General features: G+C 39.4%; 1 protein-coding gene across 1 annotated transcript in view; it reads right to left on the minus strand.

Annotated features, from left to right (window-relative positions):
• cbl (Cbl proto-oncogene, E3 ubiquitin protein ligase) overlaps positions 1 to 23642 on the minus strand; it is a 40012-nt gene that overhangs the window by 10600 nt on the left and 5770 nt on the right. The window contains exons 2-4 of the mRNA XM_015951564.3: positions 19778 to 20025; positions 4201 to 4347; positions 1706 to 1862 (exon numbers count right to left, since the gene is read on the minus strand). Coding sequence (XP_015807050.1) covers positions 1706 to 1862; positions 4201 to 4347; positions 19778 to 20025 — 552 coding nt within the window. The remainder of the gene's footprint in view (positions 1 to 1705; positions 1863 to 4200; positions 4348 to 19777; positions 20026 to 23642) is intronic.

The following is a 23642-nucleotide window of genomic DNA, read 5'->3' on the forward strand; positions in this document are numbered from 1 at the left end:
GTCTCCGATTTCTTTTTTTTTCCCCCAGAGAAGAATGTAGGGATTTCTTTCATTAGCTTAGGATGTGGTGTGATTAAGAGCATTCCTGTCTGTAAATGACCAACAGACACGAGCACCCGGGTACGCAAACGTGGGATTTATCAACAGTCGATTGCTGAGGAACGAGTGTAAGAGTGGCCAATGCATTTTTTGTAAATTCTGAATTCTTGCTGTTTTTACAAACATCCAAAGTTACATTTGTAGGATGGAATGCAGGACTGTTTCTGCAAACGTTTGATAAATGAGGGCCCCGGGCAATAAATGGAAAACAGCGTGTGTGCGTACGTGTGTGTGTGTGCATGTGTGTGTGTGTGTGTGTGAGAGAGAGATTCATCTCCGGTCGGTGATGTACGATATTGACAAGGTTCAGTGGATGTTTAAATTATGGCACGTATTTTGCAACACACTCTGCTTCTGCATTTTGGCTCAGTTCTTATAAAATAAAAAATAAAAAAAAACAACAAGACAAATGAATATGCTGCTGGTCATCAGCAGTTGCATTTCCCTAAAACTGAGGCAGGTACCTTCTGATACCAGATGCCTTAGAATTAAGAGAGCAAACTCACTTTTACTAGGACTGAGTGTGGTTGTGAGTCACCTATTCCACATATCCATTGGTGTGAAAGGATGTAGAATCACACACAACAGTGGGAATTATCTGTAGGTGCAAAAATGTAGCATAGACTTTAAAGCTAGCTAGCCTTCCCTTTGGTCCGTATAAAATAAAATCTTTAGTTTATGATAGTTTTCTCACAAAGGAAGTGATACGCTCAAACCACTTTCCTGTGTTGTACACAGGCCATTTCTGTTTTATGTTTTAGTCTAATCTTGTTACAAACCATATTGCTTACTGCAGACCTTTCACCCAGAGTTAGCGGCACATCAACGAAGGCCCTTAAAATGGCCACAGACCCATTTCCGCCTCTTAGCTGGATGGTTTACTTAGAGGAAGTGTCACATCAGAAATGTCTAATCTGTTTAGGCCTCATTAAGCCCGTCGGAGCCTCGGTCACGAGCACCAAGCTGAGGGATAATGTCACTCAGGGAATAACCAGCCCACACTGCCGCAGAGCAGATCTGCTGGAAAGTTTCAGACAAACGTTAATGAAAACTTGGTGATTTAGGTTCAGATATATGAGGCGAGAAAACATTGCATTATTCTTGTGGTTATAACAGACCCCAGCATCCTTTTCAGGTAAACTTTGGTGAACTTGTCTTCTTTTTGTTGGCAACGTTGTGCTTCTTTGTTTCCTATTCAGAGATTTGGATAAACTTGGGTGATTTTCTGAAAAATCTAACCAAGATAGGGTTAATTTTCCTTATAGGTTGGTGTAGAGTGCAGTTTCAGACAACCAGCTGACTGAAGAGATGTTTCTAAGGCCAATACATCAGACAACCAAACTAAGAGTAGATAAAGAAACCCAAATCTACTTTGATCTATGATAGCAGGAGGAAACACTTAACTACAGACCTGTAAACCAACAGGCAAATGTGGCAGAGCTGAAAAGAAAGTGTTAAAAGTTCATTATGTGCAACAGACCAATGGGAAGTTAAAAGCTCATTCTATTTACTTCATTATTGTTTTCTGCACATTCAGTGCTCACTGAACTAAAGTGGAATGATACTAAAGCACATCTGTATATTGTGTAGTGTGTGTGTTGTCTACCTGAAACAGCCTTGTAAAAATGTCAAACTCAAACACAGAGATGTAGTCGTTGCAGGTCAGGTCTATAGTGGACTTGAGGGCCATGGCCTCCAGGCCGGAGCTGATAGGATGAAACTCATGGAGAGACTGACGGAACACCTTCCAAGGCACAATGGTTCTACAACAAAAAAGGATGACCTTATTACAAATGCAAGTTGGGAGCTGGGGACAAAATATCTTGGACAGACCAAAAATAGAAATGGTTTGATGTTAAAGGTCTCATTCACCCCTTCTTTTCAATAAATGTGCCATGGCCACTAGTCTGGATGAAAGCCTTGTGAATAGTTTTCTGTGGAAAAAAAGCTTTCATGTTCTTATTTCAGGGGGTAGAAGTTAAGCCTAGTTCATACAAACACACACCTATTGGCGGAGATGCTTTATTTTTTATTCTTGGGGATGTCTTTTTTCATACTTACTGTTATTGGCTCTTGCTCTCCGATTGAGTAATATCACTTGATAAAGCCTTTCATACATTCCACACTATAAAATGGGTAAAAGCATGTATGATTTGTGCTGATATCGTATCAGACTGATATCGGCATCGGTCAATACTGAAGGCTGCAATATCGGTATCGTATCGGAAGTGAAGAAGTTGTACAGAGACATCCCTATTTATACTTCTCCATTGGTGTGCCAGTGTTGTGAAGCATTTATCCGCCAGGACAACAGAGGGCATAGCGCTTTTCTGGAGTATCCTGCCACCATTGCAGTGAGAGGTCATTTATTACTGTGAGAATACACTGTTTATGCATTTCAGAGACTTTTTAACATGGGCAAATTTGTCCCTCATTCTCTTCCACTTCTTCATGCAGTCGCCACCTCCAAACCTACGTTTACTGTAATTTCCTGACACAAATAAAAAGTTTACTGTGTATCTTTGTACGGCTTCAGTCACGGTTGTATTGACGTTGACTGTCCACGAGACATTCTTTAACCTGCTCCGCATCTGCCACTAGATATCTTTGACACTTGTTTAATTCTTTTTTTTTTTTTGGGGGGGGGGGGGGGGGGGGGGGGGCAGTGCCATTGACAGAGCTAAAGGAAGCGGCATCCTGAACAATCAGAGGCTTGCAGTCTCCATTGCTTGATGGAATTGGGCTCTACTCTGTCTGTCCTTGTGTGCCTGTTGGAGAGCCCTTGCGATGACAGACAATGACGTTGTGTTAGGGCTGGGGGTAAACGATTATTTTTAAAACGATTATTCTGACGATTATTTTATCGAATAGTCGACTATTCTAATGACTATTTAGAAAATTAATCTAATGATTATTTTTCTATTGCACAATTAACAAAAACCAGAAAATCTCAAATAAATTGATAAATTCTTACTGTAAGAGAATAAACACTACAGGCCTTCCATTTTGTATAACACTGCTTTTATTGTGTTGCGGTTGGTTATGTTCTGGTGACGTTTAGAACTTGGGAGTGCAGGCTGCTGCCTGAGAGGTGGTAGAAGATGGAGTGTCTCCATGCTGCTTTGTTTTGGTCACTTATGTGCGTGAGGCGAGTGGTGTTACGGGTTAAACCAAACTCAGGTGATATTTTACACTAAACCGAAAACCCACAACACTCTAAATGTAATAAAAGGGAGATCTACACCACAAAAAAGATTAACTCTAAACCAAAACGTAACAGCTTATCCCAACGCAAGAAGCTGTTAGCGAAGATGCTAACAGTAGCTTTACCAACATTAAGTTCAAGTTACCAAGTTTAAATAAACCAAAAACACCCAGCAGCAAACAGACCAGCATGGAGGAGAGACTGCTACCACCAAAACAGCTCTCCTAATGTCTGAAAGAAGCTCCTTTATGAAGGGAGAAACGCTCCCGGTGATTTTCTACATCTGCGGTAGACACGAAGCAGCGCATCTGACCCCGGAAGTTGTTGTCCGTTGCCGGGAGACGAAGGGGCAAAACAGGAAAATAATCTAGTAGTGGACGGACGTTGTTCCGGGTCTTCGGTATTTGGCGGAGATGTTAGTGAAGGCGGAGAAGAGGGCGAACTAGAGGAAAAACAGGCAGATTCCTCCTCTATTTACAAACTCCTGGGGATGCAACAAGTGGGCGCGGTGCGTCGACTTCCGGATCTGACGTCGACAAATTTTTAGAATCGAGCCGTCGACTTCGTCGAGGCTTCGCTACAGCCCTACGTTGTGTCTCCCCACCCCTGAGATGAAGTATAAACCAAGCTTCAGTCGCAGTAGTGCAGAAAAACAGGATTACAAATCTTATTGATTAATATTCATGATATACAAACTTCTTGGGTAAACGATGCAACATTGATGTGTTATCACAAATAACACAAGCACAAAAGGATTGCTATTGCTGTCAATTATGACCAATATGGCCTCTGACTGTGTAGCTTTCTTTTAGAAGGGTACATTTCCTTAGAAAAATGCTGGAAGTCCAAGGACAGTGTTTTTTTTTTAATAGAAAAAGTCACACAAAAGTGCTTACTTGTCCCCAAAGGCGCGCCTCCAGAATTCTGCAGCATCTGCTTTGGTTATGCGGAAGTTGTCACCCTGAAAGAGACCGTTGGGGAAGATGGCTTTCAGCTCAGCCAGCATGTGACTAAAGATCAATGACAGCTTGGTGAGATTCCGCCTGTGGAACAAAAAAGAAAATTCAACTTTTATTTTTCTTTAAAAAAATAATTAACAACAGCGTTAAACTCAGAGCAATGCTTATAATTTCATTTGAATAGCAGAGATTAGTGTCTGTATCGTTGATCTTTTCTAAAGATTTTGATCTGCATAAAAAATTAATTACATTAGAAATTAAAAAAAAATTAGAACAAAAATATGACTCGAAGTAGAAATTATTGGAGTTTATAGATGGTGAGTTCAGAGTGAGGAAAATGCCTTATTGTTGTTTGGTAATGGTGCAGTCACAAATGGGGAAATCAGACTTTTGAGTTTCCGACTGACCAAGTAAGCCAACTTTATTGAATATTGGGCAATTCCCTTCACCAGTGGATCTTATTTGGGTGGTTCTCTAGCTAATTGCAGTAATTTAGCTTCAAAATCACAAGACCATTTATTTGTCATCAAACACCCACATTCCTCCCTTGGTCCAACTCTAAATGAGCACAAAAGAAATAAAATGTCATACTCAAAGCTAAAACCTCTCTTTGGGATTTTCTTCCAATAGAATCATCCTTTTGCAGCTTCCCTGAGACTCTCAGGTTCTCTGAGAAAATCTGCAAACACATACGCTCACAAGATGAAAAAAGCAGCAGCAACAGGGACGTCAAACAGTTCTGACTCAGTTGAAAAGGGCTGGTCGGCGAGCAGAGTGGAGAGGAAGTGACTGACGAGTAGAAGAGAGGAAAAAAGATGACATAATAAGAAAGCGGAGACCAGAGCAAAGGAGGAAGGGCAAAAGTAAGAGGGGAGACTAGGAAACAAGAATGTATCCCTGCAATGTCAGCACAGCCAGGCGCTCCGTCACAGCCTTCAATGTTCTAAGCGGTTTTAAAGCCACGATTAAGGAGCACAGAGGAAGACTGTTGTCTGGAAGTCAGGCAGGGTGAATTGACATGCACAAGAGAGTGAGCGATGAAAGCACGGCTACACTGCAGCTGCCTCACACCACAGCACACACCCTGTGAGTGGAGGCTGAGGGTGGGTGGGGATGGAAACAGTGAACGAAGATGGATGAATAAGATCAGTGTACGTTGACACCCAGCCAATATTGACCAGTGCTCATCTGAGGAACAGTTAAAAAAAATGAAACTTATGAAGCTTTACTTATATTTGTATGATTTGAGCACACAGGGAGCCTGAGTCTCCTCCCTTTCCAGTTGAATCATGGGTCGCCAGAACAATGAAAATAGGAATGCCATTGAACGGGGCTAAAAGGAGTTATTTTCTAATCTGCTTTGCTTTATGCCCTGAATGCTACACAAGTTGTACTTTGATGAAAAGTAGTGTGTGTTTCGACCACACCCGTCACGTACTTTAGAGAATTATCGGCTTGTAAAAATGTTTAATTGGCATGACCACAAACCAGACATTGGCACGTTGCAAATGTGATGTCACCACATAACCTCCTCTCCTCTAGCATAGTTGCTACTTACCAAATGGTCAGATTTATGCTGGTTCTTTCCTACCGACGAAAGGATGTAAAGCTAGCTGAACTTGCAGCCATTTTTTCTCTGCTTTTCTCCATGTCTGATTCTATGATGTCACTTTGGTGATGCACATTTGTAGTCCTGGATGTAATTTCTCACATAACTTAAAATAACTTTGTCTCCATTCGAAAATAAATGCTTTATTGGCAACAGAATGTGTCTTATAAATTCAAAGACGTCATATGTGAAATCCATGTCACATAACAAACGGAATTTTTTGTAGCCCTATTGACTTTCTTTCATTTTTGCATTCATCCAGGGACCCATGGTCCAGAAGTAGATGGGTGTGACTTGGGCTCTCTATAGAACCTACAGAAAAGATGCTAAACTTTGTGCATTGCTATTGAAGTGAGAGTTAACCTCGTGTGTGATGCTTGGTGACAAATGAAACCTTGAATAATCAATACAGTTTTCAGTGCAAACTGACTTTGCAGTATCCTTTCGATATTCACCACTGTTACATGTGTTTACATCTCTCTTGGTTGCCCTTGAAAGCTAGACCACAATTTCATTGGTTGTCATTTATTTAGATTTTCCATCCTATTTGCAAGTAGTTCCCAATATCTCTTGGTATTAGACCCGTATGACTGATGAAGCTTTCATTAGAAATACCTCGGTTAAAAATATAAGTGGGAAGATATTTTTTGCGTTAAAGCTCCTTAGGACTGGAATAAATTATCAGCTGAATTAAGATCTTTTTCATCATTTCGCCTATTTTGTTGCACTGTTTATTACCATATGATGCCGACTTGTAAACATTTTGTTTCTACTTATTACTATTGTATTGTATAAAAACGAGATGTCACATCTCAAGCAGTTTATCTTCCAGAAAAGTATAAGTAAAAACAAAACAAAAATAAATAAATAAATAAATACAGCATTTCTTTGCTTTTTATTTTAAATGAGGTCACCCACCATTTCTTCAACTCCCTTTATGTGCTGGCTAACTGATCCATAACGTTGTGGTTGTATCTAAACCACAACAACACCTAGCATAATCTATTTTCATCTACTTTATAACCACAGACATATGTTAGTTCACGTTTTGAAGAGTTAAGCCTCACAGTTTTAATTTCCACTTCTCGTTGACCTGTGAATCAGTTCACCACCATCTCTGATCGTGAACAACTTCATAGGAACATTTTCCACCAAAGCAGTGCTCATTATGGGTTAGCACTAGAGCCAAATCTTAACTGGTTCTCCTAAACCAGTAACAACCAGTTTGTCTTTCCACATTCAGTGTCACCACAGGCTGCCGTCATTACGTCACATCAAAAGTCTTTCCAGTAAATGTTTTAAACTCTTTCTTGTGTATTTTGAGTTTTGGCAAAGGACCAAAGGAACAGAGAGATCGTTTATCTACACAGATCATGGAGTCTGCCTTGTTATCCCTGTATTTATGTCATCAGTATAGTTTATAAAAGCTGCTCTAAACAACAGTTGGTGTTTGTGAACACTTTTCAGTCTCAACTGGCTTTCCCAACCACTGAAATTTATTCAGGAAATGAAATCCAAACAGGAGTTCCCCACACCATTTGGACTCAGATCTGTAAAATGCCAGCTGGTGAGATTAAAAGGCGCAATCATTTTCTAATATGCAGTTGTGAAGGCCAATTGTAAATTCAGCTTGCAGTAGCGATTATGAATGCAGCTCTGTGTGGTGTACTGGTTGGCGATATTAAAACTAACATCTAAAACAATGAGCTAATGTTCTTCCACTTCTGCCAGAAAGCTAAGCATTACAGTTATTGTTCCTTCTTGAAATTAACCAAGGACTGAACAACCACAACATTTTCTAAGCTTGACACTAAAAACATTGTAACTGATCATTGGTCTCCTTAACGGTCTTCACAGATCCTGTGAAGGTTGTTCTTTGGGTTGGAGCTAACAAGCACAGGCTCCTATCAAGCTTTGAAAGAGTTCTGCACTACTGAAGATTTCTTTACACCATTTGATTTTATGTTTGACAGAAAAATGCTAAGAGTAGGCTTAAAATTCTTACTGTGTTAGCTGTTGTCACGCATTCACTTCCCATAAAATCTTTGGTCTTATTTTGTTTTAGAAAAATGTACGAGCATTCTGGCCAAACATATAGGAAGCTTAAAACGGGAAGCAGAACCACACAAGAGTTCAGTTAGAAAAATAAACAGAACAAATACCTCTGTTACTTTACTTTGTCAGAATGTTTGCACACGTTAAACAGGGTTTGACTTGAAATGCATGAACAGACACACCCGGTCAAACAGACATATACCTACTGACATACATTTAAGTGGCAGTGTGCAGTTTCCTTTACACCATATTGCCGTGATTGTCGGTAGTTTGACATTATGGTAAATGTTACCTGTGGAGCAGAAAGCATGCAACCTTGGCGTAACTCGTCAGACTTTGATGGTCTTTTAGTTAATTCCATCAAGAGAAGGCAATGCTGATTGTAGTTTTCTGGTGCTGTAGTTTCTGGATCTGCTCGCGGTCCTGCGCCTGCCGATGAAGTCATCCGACTATGACAATACCGCTCGGCCATAATATAGTGCCCGTCGTTTTTTATTCTGTTCTGTCACATATGTTCAACAGCTTTGTTTTTAAATTAATGTCTCTTATTGCTTAAATGTTTCTGAACGTCGTAACGTAACTTCCGTAAATTGTACGTCCAGAAAATCATCTAGTGAGCAGTCATCGACTAGCGTGTGACAGAAAGAAACATGGCGTCTAATACGGTGTCCCCTAAAGACGCTAGACCTGCACCCCTATGCACTTTAGACCCAATATTTATGGTTATATGGTACAAAGCTGCCAATATTTTGTACTGGACATTATTTTATTAATTTTCCACAACATTTCTATGGATATTTCCAAAGATTACTGCTAAAACTTCACATTTTGTCTCCAAGTTTATTACATTGGTCATATTTATTGTTTGCTAGGCAGACACATGGAGGACTGACATCAATGTGCCAAATCTGCAACATAAACTGCCAAATAATTTATTAAACTAAATAAAATATATTTTGAATATATTTCAAGGTTAATTTCATTCATTTTGCCCAGTCCTTAGTAGAGTCTCAGATGAATTAGAAATATTTTAGAGGTTATATTTTATGATATTGATAACTGCAGTACTTTTGTTTTGGTTTAACATCACCACAAAGAATTTTTGCAACAAAATAAAAAATCCTAATAGCACACACAGCTTGGGGGATTTGTTGGTTTTGAAGCAAAAGATAAACGAAAGAGATTAGATGTCAATCACCATTATTTGCGTTTTGCCACAATATAAACAAATAATCCCAAAGACCAAAAAATTATGATGATAAACCACAAGTCCAATACTCATGATAATGACAGCCTTGCTAATTTATGCTGTGCAACCTGATCTGTTTAAGCTCATCTCACCCTCTGTCCTTGTCCTTTTCCATCCCACAATAGCAGCTCTGTACTGTGTGTTTCCTGGAGAGCTGCCAACACTTCAGCAGCCAACCAGTACAACTGTTACTGCTATTTAAGCTGCCATGCCGACAGTGACCATGCAAAGTTGGGGGAGTGGTGCCGGATTGAGTGGGTCAGTGACCAAATCTAGAAATGTCGTGTTTCGTGCACATTTTAGTAGAATAATGCTGCCATCACCACCACAGCAATAAACCTAAAGCTTATTTTTACACAGATTTTTGTCCTCCTTTCACCTCATGCTGTATAGCAACCTTTGACCTTGCAGCTGGCTGCTCCCTTCCCGTTTCCTGCTGGCTGAGATAAAGAAGTGCAGCTAGCCAGAACAGAACGGCAGTGCGCTAATGCTGCTAACAGCCAGAATAGGTCAGACCAACTGAATGAGAGCCGGTGCGGTTAGTGCCAATAATATGTTGCAGCCGTATTATCTTTATGTCCTCTTAAAACAAAAAGGAAATGCAGATTAAACAAACGAACACGAAAAAACTACCTGACTGTTCCTTTTAATTGTGTTGTAGAAAAATAACCACACAGCAATGATCAAAGCCATGCTTATTACTTCTTCATCACTTTATGCAATTTGATGTATTTTAAAGAATCCCTGAATTTATCATAATGCTTTTCTTCTTTAAGGAAGCATAAAAACCAACTAAACCATATGTCACGTTCACATCACACGCCAAGCCTGGGGTTCTTACGACATACAGAGTTGCTTCATAACAGTTTTGTAATATGAATAAAATACCAAAGAAAATGATCTTTAAAGTAATGAGTCAAGGGACAGAGACAGGTTAAATAATTACACATTAAAGCTAAATTGTGCCAGGTTTAACGTAATTGGCACAAAGAGGATCAATTCTAATGAGGTAGAGCAGGTTGTCCAGTAATCAGAAGGTTGCAGGTTCGATCCCCGCTCCCACCAGACACTTTTGCTGTTGGCTGGAGGGACTGGTAGCACCAGTGTACAGCAGGGCTCGCCTCGCTCAAGGCAACCCTGGACAGCTATTGCTACATTGTAGCTCATCATCACCAGCATGTGAATGTGTGGATGACTGTTGTAGAACCCCAAGAAGTCACTATACAAATACAGGCCATTTACCATTTCACTCGATTGTAATTGCAGCAACACTGTTAAATCCCATGGATGGAAAAGTGACAATGAATTGCAAAATATTTTTCAACACAACAAAATAATTCCAGGACTCACCAAGTTAAATGATTCAATGGGGACAATGTTTCAGGATAAACCCAAACTCAAGTATGGTGACAAGCCTGTACTGCTTACATAACAGACTTCTGATCCTCTTTTGTGATCTACATCAAGGCAAACCAAAGAAAAAAGAAAGCTTCCTTCTTTCAAATTATCATTTAAAAACACCAAATTCAGCACTGTGGCATCATGGCTGAGCTTAATCCAAATTTAGTAACCTGGTGGATTGGGCTGTTTAATCGTTCCTTCCTTGCTAAATTTCCCCTTAGATGTGTATACACAACACCTGACTTTACCCTTGCTCTTCATCAAAAAACAGCCATGACTCTTGCTTAAACACATCAAGCTACATAACAAACTCATAAAAAAAGCAAAAATAAATAAATAAACAAGTAAAATAAAATAAACCCAAAAAAAGAAACTTTAAATCTCCTAATTTGTTCCTCTTTCAAAGGAATAAATTGTAGAAAACTTAAGAATGTAAAAAGCAAACAATAAAAGCAGAAATATAAACCGTTTTAGCTTAAATCCTCCGTCGTCATATCTCATGACATATCTGAACTGTTTGATCTTGCTGTACAAAAACACAAAATACTTGCTGAAGCACAGAAGATGGTGGGTAGCATCACTCTAATCACCATAATCTAATAGCGTGAGGAACACATGGGTTGGCAGCTCTGTGATGCTGCTGTGACATAAAACCACGATGCTCTGTTTTAATAACCATGTGTGTGCACATATCAGCACATTTAGCCCTGGGCTGGAAGAGCCGGAAAATGCAACTGAAACTGAAAATGTCTGCTGTCAAAAGTGAGAACAAAGTCTCTGGGTGATTCCATATTAGACACCATGTTTCCTTCTATGGGAGCCCACAAGGACAAAATGCATTGACTGATTTGTTCCAAACTGAATATTTTTTTCAGTCATACACGTTGTTGTTTTACACATTTACCTCCGTTCATTGCCAGTGATGTGCTTGTTATTTTGCTGGAGGTTGCGCTCCCAGGAATTTTTGACCCTAATGACCATCCGCTGGTAAGAACTTGAACACAAAAATACGGCTTGATTGCAATGAAATAGGTATGTACTGCTCCATATTGCCAGGGAAAATACACATCATCACTTTAAAGTTTTACAAACCCTTTAGTGTTGCTTTAAAGTTCAGAATTTATTTATCATTGTGTCCTCTTTGGTAAGTATAAAAATAAACAGTAAGCTAAGCTTCTTAGCAGTCATTTGCATGATTGAGTGAAACTGGGAACAAACTACTTAAAACAGTAAACGTCGACAGTATTTCAACACATCTAAGTGTGGAGCTGAAATATTAAACACACTTTCACCAGCTGCTCACCAAACAGGGGTGACTGATATTCATGCAAACATCATTCACCTTTAATCAACTATCTGACAGTGCTGTGATGCAGTTCTGCATTTCCTAACTACTCCATCTAGAGCTATAAACACATGGATTTCCTACAGCATTATTGCTGCAGCGATAAGATGGGTTTTTAGATAGTCAAAGAGCTCTTAGAGTCAGCCCTTTGTTTCGAATGGTAGTCAAGTACATTTGCAAAAAATAGGAAATCATAATTTAGACTGGGGCTCGTACTGAACCAAAACAGGAATAGAAGTAACATTTGCAAATTTTAATAGGCAAAACATGAGCATGCTGTTATTTTCAGTTACTGAGAGCTTGAAGTTTCACTCCCTACTGTAAACATCTGCAGTGGATTTTATTCTGGGAGTTTTTTTATTGTCTAATAAGAAAATGTGAATTTTCTAAAATATACATCTGACTGAAAGATAAAAGTATAAAGACCAGCCACATAAGTACCAACAGCACCGAGTAATGGCTTAGTGTAGTTATCAAACTGCCTTGAGCCTGTTATAAGCTTACTCACGTACTAGCTCTCATGTAAAATCTGCACACTAACCGCGTGCTTCAGATGAACAAATCAAATCTTTGACCTTTTCAAAATCAGTATGTTTTAAAACAGTATTTTATGGAACCAATATTATAACACCCCCCATTCAAATTTCTGCAGTTTTCCACCAGTGATTACATTTATCGCCTTTTATAGCCCACCAGTAAATGGTTAATTAAATAAGCTAAACCTTATTGTGGTCAAAAAAAAAAGGGGGAGAAAAATAGCCCAGAAATGACAGAATGAAATGTTCAACAATGGTCCAGCTGCAGAGAAAGGATGAATGACCAAAAACCTGAGGACGCAGTTCCTGCTGACCATTGTCAAAACTCAACAGAAGCATGTGTGGAATGCAGTTTGATTGTAAACTTGGAGTAAAGGAAGGTGGGGAAGTAGGAAGCAATTGGGGAAAGGGTAAAATGTTTGGGTAAATACTTCAACCACACCTGTTCAAGAGTGTTGCTGATGATTAATATAATCCTGTCATCTATCCAGTTCAAGTTAGTGCGTTTATATTGCTTTTTATTTATTTTTTGTATTCAAGACTTTTTAATAGGGCGGAATGATTAATTACATATGCAATGAAATTGCGATGTGACAAAAGATGATTTTCTAATCACAAAGGCTGCGATTTGACTGGCAGAGAGTGGTTAGCACAATGCTAGTATACATGGGGATAATGCTAATATTGCCGATTACATTCTTACAAATTACGAATTAAGAACGTGCCAAATTATTACATTTAGAGTCTAATAAAAAGTAAAAACTATCATTAATCAAATAAGTACAGACAGATATTTTAGTAAAGATAGAAAACTGTAAGAGACTTTAACTCCACAGAGTTTTGGCTAGCAAGCTATGAACGGAACTGAACTATGGAAGCTCTGCATGGACAAGACGTCAAAAAGACTTCAATAAATGGGACACACTTCTTTCCTGCAAATCAATTTCCACAATTGATGCTAACACCTATGCTCCTTCAAAGGATGTGCTCCTGGCTGCAAAGCATTGCACCTTCACAACAAAATTTGGTCTTTACTTGTGAGTGTTTATTTAGACAAATAAACGTGTTGATATGATATGTAGATACGTAAATTTGGTTTTTATTATTTTGCTGTCGTTAGTTGAAAAATGAGAAAAGCCCCTTGAGAAAATAATCATGATTTAAATTGCAATTGCAATATAGAAGAAAAAAATCGCAATTAGATTATTTTCAATTAAATTAAATTCAATTCAAGTTTATTTATATAGCGCCAAATCATGACAATAGTTGTCTCAAGGCACTTCACATGGTAAACATTCCAATACAGGTCAGTTTATTAAGCCAATCAGAAAAAAAGTTTCCTATATAAAGGAATCCAGCAGGTTGCATCAAGTTGCTGTAAAGTCACTGACACCAGTCAGTGACTTTACAGCAATCGTGTCAGTGACTTTACAGCAATCCTCATACTAAGCAAGCATTTGGTGACAGTGGAGAGGAAAACTCCCTTTTAACAGTTACGCCGGGGACACACCGGCCGCCGAAGCGCGGCGAAACTCAGTGAAACGGGGACCGCCTTCATTTGGCGCCCTTGTTATCCTATTCTATAGACCACATGGGCCGCCGAAGCGCCGCACGCGTCTGCTCTATTTTTTTCACGAGCCACGGGTGGACCGCGTCAATTCTGGCAGGAAGTCAAACCTAGACATAAGAGGCAGGCCGGTAAATTTAACAAAATAAAGCATTTCAAAATACAATTCCGCGATAGTCAAATGTGTTTGTAAACAGACACTGCATGAAAACCACACGAACACACACACACAACGAACTTGTGTGTGTGTGTGACCACGTGATGGGGGTGTGGTTTTGGGTTGGTTTTCAACCAGAGCAAACAGGACAGAGAGGCAGAAAGTCGCATGCTAGCTATTAACAACTGGTTCACACCATAGGTTCACACACACACGTACAAACACACACACAAACAGCAAGGGAGAGGGGGGAGTAGAGGAAAAGAGCAGAGAAAAGGCAGAGAGGAAATGGAGGACACCAAGTGGTTAAAAGAAAAACTGAGGCGCGCCTCGACCAGAGCGGAGAAACAAGTGTCTGGTCTGAACTGAGGAGCAGCGAGCAGCGGCCGAACTTCGCGAGTGCTTCGGCGGCCAGTGTGTCCCTGGCCTAAGAAACCTCCAGGGGATCCTGGCTCAGTATAAGCAGCCACCCGCCACGACTCACTGGGGATCGAGAAGACAAAGCAGACAGACCCCCCCCCCCCCACCCCCCACCCCCGGACTAAAGCTGGGAGCTGGTTCCACCGGAGAGGAGCCTGATAGCTAAAAGATCTGCCTCACATCCTATTTTTTAGATATTCTGGGAACCGGCAGTCTGAAAGCGAAGTGCTCGGTTAGGAACGTATGAAACAATCAGATCACTGATGTATGATGGAGCTTGATGATTAAGAGCTTTATATGTGAGAAGGAGGATCTTAAAATATATTCTGAATTTAACAGGTAGCCAATGTAGGGAAGCTAAGACAGGAGAGATATGATCTCTCTTTTTAATTCTCATCAGAACTCTAGCTGCAGCATTTTGGACAAGCTGAAGACTTTTAACTACATTCTGTGGACTTCCTGAGAGTAATGAATTACAGTAATCCAGTCTTGATGTAATAAATGCATTAACTAGTTTTTCAGCATCCCTCCTGGAAAGGATGCTTCTAATCTTAGCAATATTCCAAAGGTGGAAAAAGAAAATCCTACAAACCTGTTTAACCTGGGATTTGAATGAAATGTCCTGGTCAACGATAACAACAAGGTACCTTACTTTGTTCTCGGAGACTAATTTAAAGCCATTCAGGTCAGGTGATTTCCTAAATCGTTCAGCCCTACTTTTTAACACGGACAAATTTGACCCTCATCCTCCACCACCTCTTCATGCACTCGCCACCTCTAAACCTACAACATTTTTATGTGACTCAAGGTGGTACAGCTTCTTAAAGGGACATGAATGTTGCCGACCTACACACATCTTTTAATTTTTTTTATTATCAAATTTATTGAGATGGGAAAAATTATCTCGATAAAAGTCAGAAATTTCAATAACGAGAAGTTTTCGATTTATTGCCTTCAGGATACAGGGGAGACGATACGATATAACGATATATTGTGATACATTAAGCCATAAGATATTAGCAATTTTTTAAGACTAAATTTACTGTAGGAAAATTCAATAAACAGTCCAAACTCATAAGCTACATGTTTAACATGAGGTATCTGAACCATAATAGAGATTTACATTTCAATGGTGGAAACAAAACCCATTGCACACTGCTGCCAACTAGCGGTCGGCATTTGAATTGCACCAAAAGAAAAGAAAGTACACAAATGCATGAAAATACTTCCAAAAATACACGGCTTTTGAATATCGATATATCGCAGGAAAAAATATCATGATACATTGCCATATCAATATTTTCTAACATCCCTAGTTGTTAGATGCACTAACTAGTTAACTGTTGTGTAAATGTTGATTTTTGAGGAGTTTAAACTCTAATTTAAAAAAGTAAATTAGTCACTTTTTTAGAGAAGAAAACATTTGTGTGTGTTGGAGCAAGTCTGAGAAAAATAGCTAAATCTGCCATGAGGTTTTGGATGAAATGACTCACTACTTTTGTCTTCCCTGTGGAGGCGTGAAACCTTCATAAACAGAACAAATAAAATGAAACTCACCATTGTTTTTAAATTCCCTTTGTTGTCCAGTTCACAAAAGGTCACCTAATAAAATGACTGAAACTATTGACTTCACTTCTATTACTGGACCTGCATTTGAGAATTTCTTAGAGTAGTTTAATGAAACAGCAGCATGCTGGAGCTTTTCTAGCACCCTGTTTGCCTGCAAAAAAATTTGGGTTATGTTTTAGCCTTGACATCCATCGCTTTCTGCAGAGTAGCCCGTCCTGCTGTGCAGCTGCATCATCCTGCAGCGCGTAAGCCCACCACTTCCTGTATCCAGCTGGATCTATGAGTAATAGTCAGGATGCAATAGCAGCATGGCTTAGGATGATCAAAGACTTGAGATAACAAAGAAGCGCTGGATATTAAGTTGACTTTAGCATAAAGAATAATCCTAAAATGGGTGATTTGTTTTAGCTCTACACCCTACCACTGCAAACATAAATATTAATTATGAGAACACCTTATAAATTAAACTTTATACCAGACAAAATGAACGTTTTTACTCTGGAGTAGAGAGCAAACAGTAAAAACCAGCATCTACATGTGGGGTTTTTCTCAGCTGAGGACAGCAATGTCTGAGTTGTGCTGCGGGAGGTTAGAAGAGGAAGTAAGTGGAGCAGACAAGGAGGAAGTGCTGACTGTGTTATGTTGATTCTGACTGAATATGGGATGTCAGTGTTAATAATTAAGACTTGGCACACAGTAGGCTCCCCTTTAGCCAACAGTGCAGTCTTCCCTTTCTCCTTTCTTTACAAAACATAAAGTTTTGAAACTTTGTAACTAAAGTTAACATTTTCTGGAGTGCTGCTTAAGACAGACGCTCACTGGGCCTGGACTTTAAAAACAAACCAAACAAAGAAAAAAAAAACACCTCGACTTTAACCTTGGCAACGTAAGTTTGAGGTACATACATAAACTTTCTAATCTCCTGATATAGCATGATATGGGCAATGGAGGATTACATTTTACCATTTGCTACAATAAAAATCACATATTTATTTGTAAACGTGATTTTTAAATTTGGGCACAGGAAAAATCTAAAAAAAGATAAAAAATATATAATTTAGGCCTGTGTGTGGGAGACACTTAGATCTCTGTTTATCATTAACACATTTTAGTGCTTCATCATTAGTACCATGTTAAAAAAAAATCAATTTTCTGATTCTGAATGGATTTCCATAAAAACTTTCTGAAAATTGATCCGCACATCCAAAGATCGATTCCCTATTTGCACACAGTAAAAATGACTATTAATTTTAAGCTAGCAATTGGCCTTCCATTTACATTTACACTGGCTAAGAAGGTATGTATTACTATTCTTAATTAAAATAAAATAGAATTTGTATTAAACATACAAATGTGTGCAGATTTGCGACATTCATTTCCCTTTAAGCTGTACCACCTCAAGTCACGTGACAACATGAATCAACGTAATACAAGTGACAGCTTTTGTTTCTGCACATACAAGTAGGTACCGTCCGTTTGTCATTAGAGGTGAAAACCTCAATATACCGTGATATTTATTTTTGGTCATATCGCCCAGCCCTATAAGCAACCAAAAACCACAGCTATATTTAACTACCAACCAACATTTCATTCATTTGTCATTGAATGTCAGAATTTCTATATTGCACAACTACACAGTCATGTGATTAAGGTGATGGATGAAAACAAAAGGGTTTTAAAGAGGAACTAGGCAGTTTTGGATTGCTTTTAGTAACCCCCAGTGTCCGTTTGTAGAACCAAAATCTTTCTCCTCGATTTGTGTTCGTATTTTTAACACCTTAATCTTGTCCTTGGTGTATCTACAAGAGTGATTAATCACCAAATTAAATAAATCAGCTGTGTTCATGACCTAAAACATGCAGCTCCATTTTTAAGTCCCAACAGAGTGGCTGCCAGTCTGAAGTTGCAAGTGGAATATTCTGCCATGGGGGCTGGGTGGCTTTCATTAACCCCTTAAAGGGTCATTTTAGCTCATTCTGACTCAAGAAAATGATTTAAAAATGTGGAAAAAACTGAAATCGCTGACCCAAACTGCTATTGAATTAAAACATATTAGATTGAATCGTCATAGAAAGATTCTAAATCTTCACAATCAAAATTGAATAGATTCTTGAAATCTGACATGCTGCCCATCAATATTCATGATGGATTATCATAAGACCATGTCCCTACAGTGGGACTGATTTGTTATTTAGGTCATTAACCCTCAAGCACCAAACCCCCAAAAAATTCTGACTAATTTCCTAGTTTAGCCAAAGCTGAAGTGAAAAACGACTCAAGCATTCTTTCTGCATCTTAGAACTGGGATTATCCTTATCCTCGCAGCTGAACTATTTAGTCTCAGTCATGTGTAATCTCTGCTTCAGACTAACCACACACCAGTCTCTATGGCTTCTCAACATCATTGGTTAATTCTATAACATACTTAAGTGGGCTGACTCCTATTGGTCAGAGTCACAGCCACAGCCTTCTTCACTCAGACAATAACAGTCTTTGTGAGCAATGTGTGTGTGTGTGTGTGTGTGTGTGTGTGTGTGTGTGTGTGTACATGTTTTGTCGGCTTAAACAGAAATTTATGTGCAGCTTCTAGCTAAAACCAAGTGCTGTTCAAGTTCGACACTAATAATTTGTTTCAACTAAAAACAACCACCCCCTTGTGAGGAAAAACGAGGAGCTGAACTATAAGTTTGTTCTTGTCCTTTTTAACATTTCTTCTGTTTGCAAGATCATGGTCGTGACATATGAGGAATAGTCACTTAGGAAGTAACAAGATGACAATGCATCTCTGACCACGTAGATCGGACTATGCTATTTTCTTCTAATTAAAAAAACTAAGTCACAGAGTGTTCATGTAAGTTTGGGAAGCAATCAAAACGGACCCATTCAAGCCAGAAGGACAGATGTAGAAATTTAGAGAAAGTAAATGATTTCTAATCAGTTTTAGGTCATGTTTGCTTATTATTTTAAGTTTATTGTGTTTTGAAGCCCTTTTTACAATTATTATTGTTTGTCGTGTTCACATGAGGACATTGACACTCTTTAAGAAAAAACACAGAAACCACAATTGGTTACCTTCTTTAGGAAAATCTGCTGCAAACTCGCATTGTAAAGTTTATACAGTTTTTAAACGAAGAAGCTGCTCAGACTCTTAGAAAGTCCACCTCAGGTCATTAGTCGTGGTACAATTAGGTAGTTTTTGTAGCTACTTCGGCTGTTCTGTCTCCCTGTTTCAACACCCACTAACTTTGAAAAAGTAAATAAAGATGGCTTCTTCAACAATAAGAAGTAATTGTCGTGTTTCCCCAAAAGGCAGAGAACGATTACTGGATGTATCAAAGAGCTAGCAAATGTAGCAGCTACACAACATCAAGTAGATGGCAGAGATAAAGAGGTACAAAAAAAAACCAAAGTGACGGGCAGCTGTCGAATGAGCTGCACTCTCACCACACATTCTCACATGATCAAACCACAACACATCTCTGCTCCCGTTTTCATACATCTTGAGCTACAACTACCCTGGGGGGGTGGGGACTGGTGTCATTGTTCATGTGGTGTCTGAACATTTAGCATGGGTCGATAGAAGAAACATATCTACACTTTACCAACCTGGGCTGGGAGTTCTCCTCATACATGCGCTCCTTGCCTTCTTTGAACAAGGTGATGGTCTGCTTGGTCTTCTTAGTCAGGTTTTCCATGAAGACCCGGAAGTACTCATTCTCCCCCAGAGTCTCCATTTTGCCCTCGTAGCGAGATAAGATGGTGCGCAGGTGCTGGTAGGTGTCAGGCAGCAAGTCAAGGATATAAGGGGGGCTGTTCTTCAGAGCCAGTTTGGGGTTTTGGCACAGCCGTACCACCTGCAGAACGAGACGGTGAGGGGAAGACGAGACACAGTTAGAGATAAGAAACCGGCTTTATAGGGTATGTGAAAGAAAAATAAAGTTTGTGTGTGAGCAGTAAGAGGTGAGGCAAGGTAAAAGAGAACATGACTATCACAAGGCTGTCACAACATATTTTCTGCCTGTACATCAAAAATACCTTTTGTATGAAATATGGAAACAGCATTTTCTATAAAATAGCTTTTTGCAGCCTTATAGCACTTATCTTTGGCATGCACATTTCCAGGGAGCACAAAAGGAGACAGGCGGGATAGAAAATGCCTGCAGGTTGAGAAAAAGCCCCTAAAAGGTTGGGGATTTCAGCACCTGGCGAATCCATTCATTATGTAATGGAATACACAAACTCACTGATAAAAGATTTATTCCAACTTCACTTATCTGTCTGACTAAAACTAAAATATCGCCTGCTTTTGTTGATGCAGAATTTTCTTCTCTTATTTTGTAGGAAATAAATGTTTGAACCGTTTCATATGACCACCATAACTTAAATCATTAAACATGCTCCACATTTGGTAAGCCAGCGTGTTTGGAGAGGCTGTTGGTGTGTTTACACTTCCACATTTCAGTCCACTTCTGCCTCAGAAACACCATATTCGTTTTACTGAACATTTGAATCGCTCTTTCATGCAAATCCGAACAGCTGAGGCGCAGGCTGTTGTGCTCAAAATGAGAATATGTGCTTGCACTAGCTTAAAAACACACACCAACTCAATGGAACTATAAAAGATGAACAAATTAATTATTAATCTAAACATACTCTGTCTGGTCATGAGAGGGAATCAGCTCTACGATTCAGAGAGAGATACTTGATCTGCCACCACCCATCACCTCACTGTACTGCTGCACCGTGCACTCTGCTGGCAAAAAGGCTGGAATACTAAGTCATGGAGCTTTCTGTAGAGACGGCTGCAACCATGGCATTTACCAATGGACGCGCTTACGTCAAACCTTCTGGTTTGATTATAAAAACCATAAACTGTTTAAAAAACAGGCCATTATGGTCAAATTTAACCCTGAACACAATACAGAGCCTCGGGTCTCCGATTAAGTAGCGACCAAACAATTGCATGTCAGAAACAGGACATGGCTCTTTTTTTTTTAATCAGGCAAAATTATTGTCTTGAAGTCACGTGAGAGCGTAAAAGAAAAACGGCAGGAACAGAATTAGAGGAATGTCGTTTTGAATTCCCTGGCCTCTTAAAACAGTAGCTATGAGGAAATGAGAGTTCAAAACAAAGGCCTCAACAAGGCCTGGTTTAATAATCACTAACAAAAGAGAAATCAGTCTTAATAATTATGCCTTCTCTTCTCACTCTATTATTATACGATAACATAGCAGCTATAAGGCAACACATTTATGTGTTAAAACAATCAAGAACTATTTAGTAATTTATTACTGCGTTTTTCATTTAAATGTAAGAAACCATTGTTAATCATTTTTGCCACTAACTACAACTATTTTAGGTAAAGATGCACCGATATGAAATTTTTGGACAGATACCGATAACCGATATTGAGATCACTTCTATGGCCGATAACCGATATTTGCCGATACCGATATACTGACATTATTGCTTCTAAAATCAGCAGATTTTTCTATAGAATGAAATTTGTTAAAGCTGAATTTATGTTATTATGTACACACACCACACACATTTATGCCTCTGAGATTATTTCATTCACTGTTCACATGACTAAACAAATACACATCACCTCCCTCACCCTCTGGAACAAGCAAACAAATGGAGATTAGATGGAAAATATATCGGTTGTTAATATCAGCCTAGTTTTATTTATCGAACCGATATGTTAAAAAATGACAACATCGGCCAATACCGATATTGATGCTGATATATTGTCCATCCCTAATTTTAGGTCAAGTTTGAACAATACAGTAAAAGCAACATTCACAATCAAGAATCCATCAAAGGCATCTTTGAGTTCAGTCACCTGCCAAAACTAAAGTATGAATTGGTTTGTAGAAACCAAGATCAAGATTAAAACTAGTGGATGAAGAAAATTATCACGTATTAGCTGTCGCACTGTTCTCTAAACTCTTTCAGCACTGTTCTCTAAACTCTTTCAGGCCAATCTTTGTCCTAAAACATGGAAAAATGTGCCATGTGTGCATGATGAACATTTAGAAATGTCAAAGTCATGTTGATTAGCAAAATCGGTCAGAAAACAGTGTTTCCCCTAGGAATTTTTCCAGCTGTGGTGGTGTTGGCGGGGGGGTGGGGGGGGGTATGACACGTCTCACCTTTATGTTAATATTGTTTTATTTGATGCACTCCACTTTGAACTGCACCAATCCAGCAACTGCTACATTGTAATAACTAGTATTAAAGGTGAGTACACCAGTATTTGCACAATAATACTTTCTGTTTTAAACTCTCAGTGACACACTTTGCAGGGTGGATTTGGCATTTAATTTTTCTTGGCGTCTGGAAAAACATCTTCTTTTGCCCCCTTTATTTGACTTTCTGCCCCCTTTATTTTGGTCCAAGATCATTACTGTGCTGGCCCTGTTAAACACGTTCAACACCCCTGCTTAGTAGACTTAATGAAGTATTTTTAAGCCAGTATAAAAATGACTGAAACACAAATTTACATATTTGGCATTATTGACCAATATTTTTGATTTGATTTATTTGTTAAGAACATCAAGATGCATTACAGTGAACATTATAATAAGCTGGGCGGACACTGTGCGACTTTTTCACTCGTAGCACTCAGCTTCAGCTCAAACTGTACGACTTCAGCGCAGGGTAGATCTCACGAGTCATGTGCTCACTGTACGTCTGGTAGCAACACGTCGGACCTAAAATATGCCAAAAATAGCAGTTTTTAACACAACACGTCAGACTTTTTTGTCTTGTTTTTGCCTGTTGTCCTTCGGGAGTGCTGCAGGAGGACACACAGGGATTTATGGGGGTTGGATGAGGAAACGAAATAAAGAAAGTAAATCTGTGTTTTGTGATCAGTTTAATTTGACATGAACACGACAAACACGCTTTTTGACAATCTTTGTGAGTAAAAAAAACGTGTAGAAACAAAAACGAACAGCGTGTGTTATTAGGGAAATAGCGGGCGAGCGGAGTTGATGCAGGATTGCGAATACGCCGTGAGCGGTTCTGATACTTTTTGGGTCGCAGCTGCTCGCTGCGCCGCTTCAACCCTCATGAGGAACGAGATAAATATTAAACACTCCAGAAGTCCGTGCAGCTCACGATTGCTAATCGGTAGCTGGTCACGTGGTGTTAATCGCCTCTCGTAACCCCCCGTACACTACACGACGCTCAGCGCAAAACTCGCCCCGATCTTGTGGATTCTCGCACGAGTGGAAAATCGGCTCAAAAAAGTGAAAAAGTCGCACAGTGCACGCCCGGCTTACTGTCTGTGTGTGTGTGCGTTGATGCCCGGGCCGAGCTGATGGAGCTCCCGGCTGCAGTTTTGCGTGTAGGGAGGGGCGGGCGCTCTATCTGACTGGCCAATCACAGAGCTTGAAGACAGTCAGTTACCCAATGAGAATTTCATTCAGCACGATTACAGATATTTCCGAGTTTTACACTCGT

Source organism: Nothobranchius furzeri, chromosome 13, assembly GCF_043380555.1.
Source record: "Nothobranchius furzeri strain GRZ-AD chromosome 13, NfurGRZ-RIMD1, whole genome shotgun sequence".
NCBI classification, from domain to species: domain Eukaryota; kingdom Metazoa; phylum Chordata; class Actinopteri; order Cyprinodontiformes; family Nothobranchiidae; genus Nothobranchius; species Nothobranchius furzeri.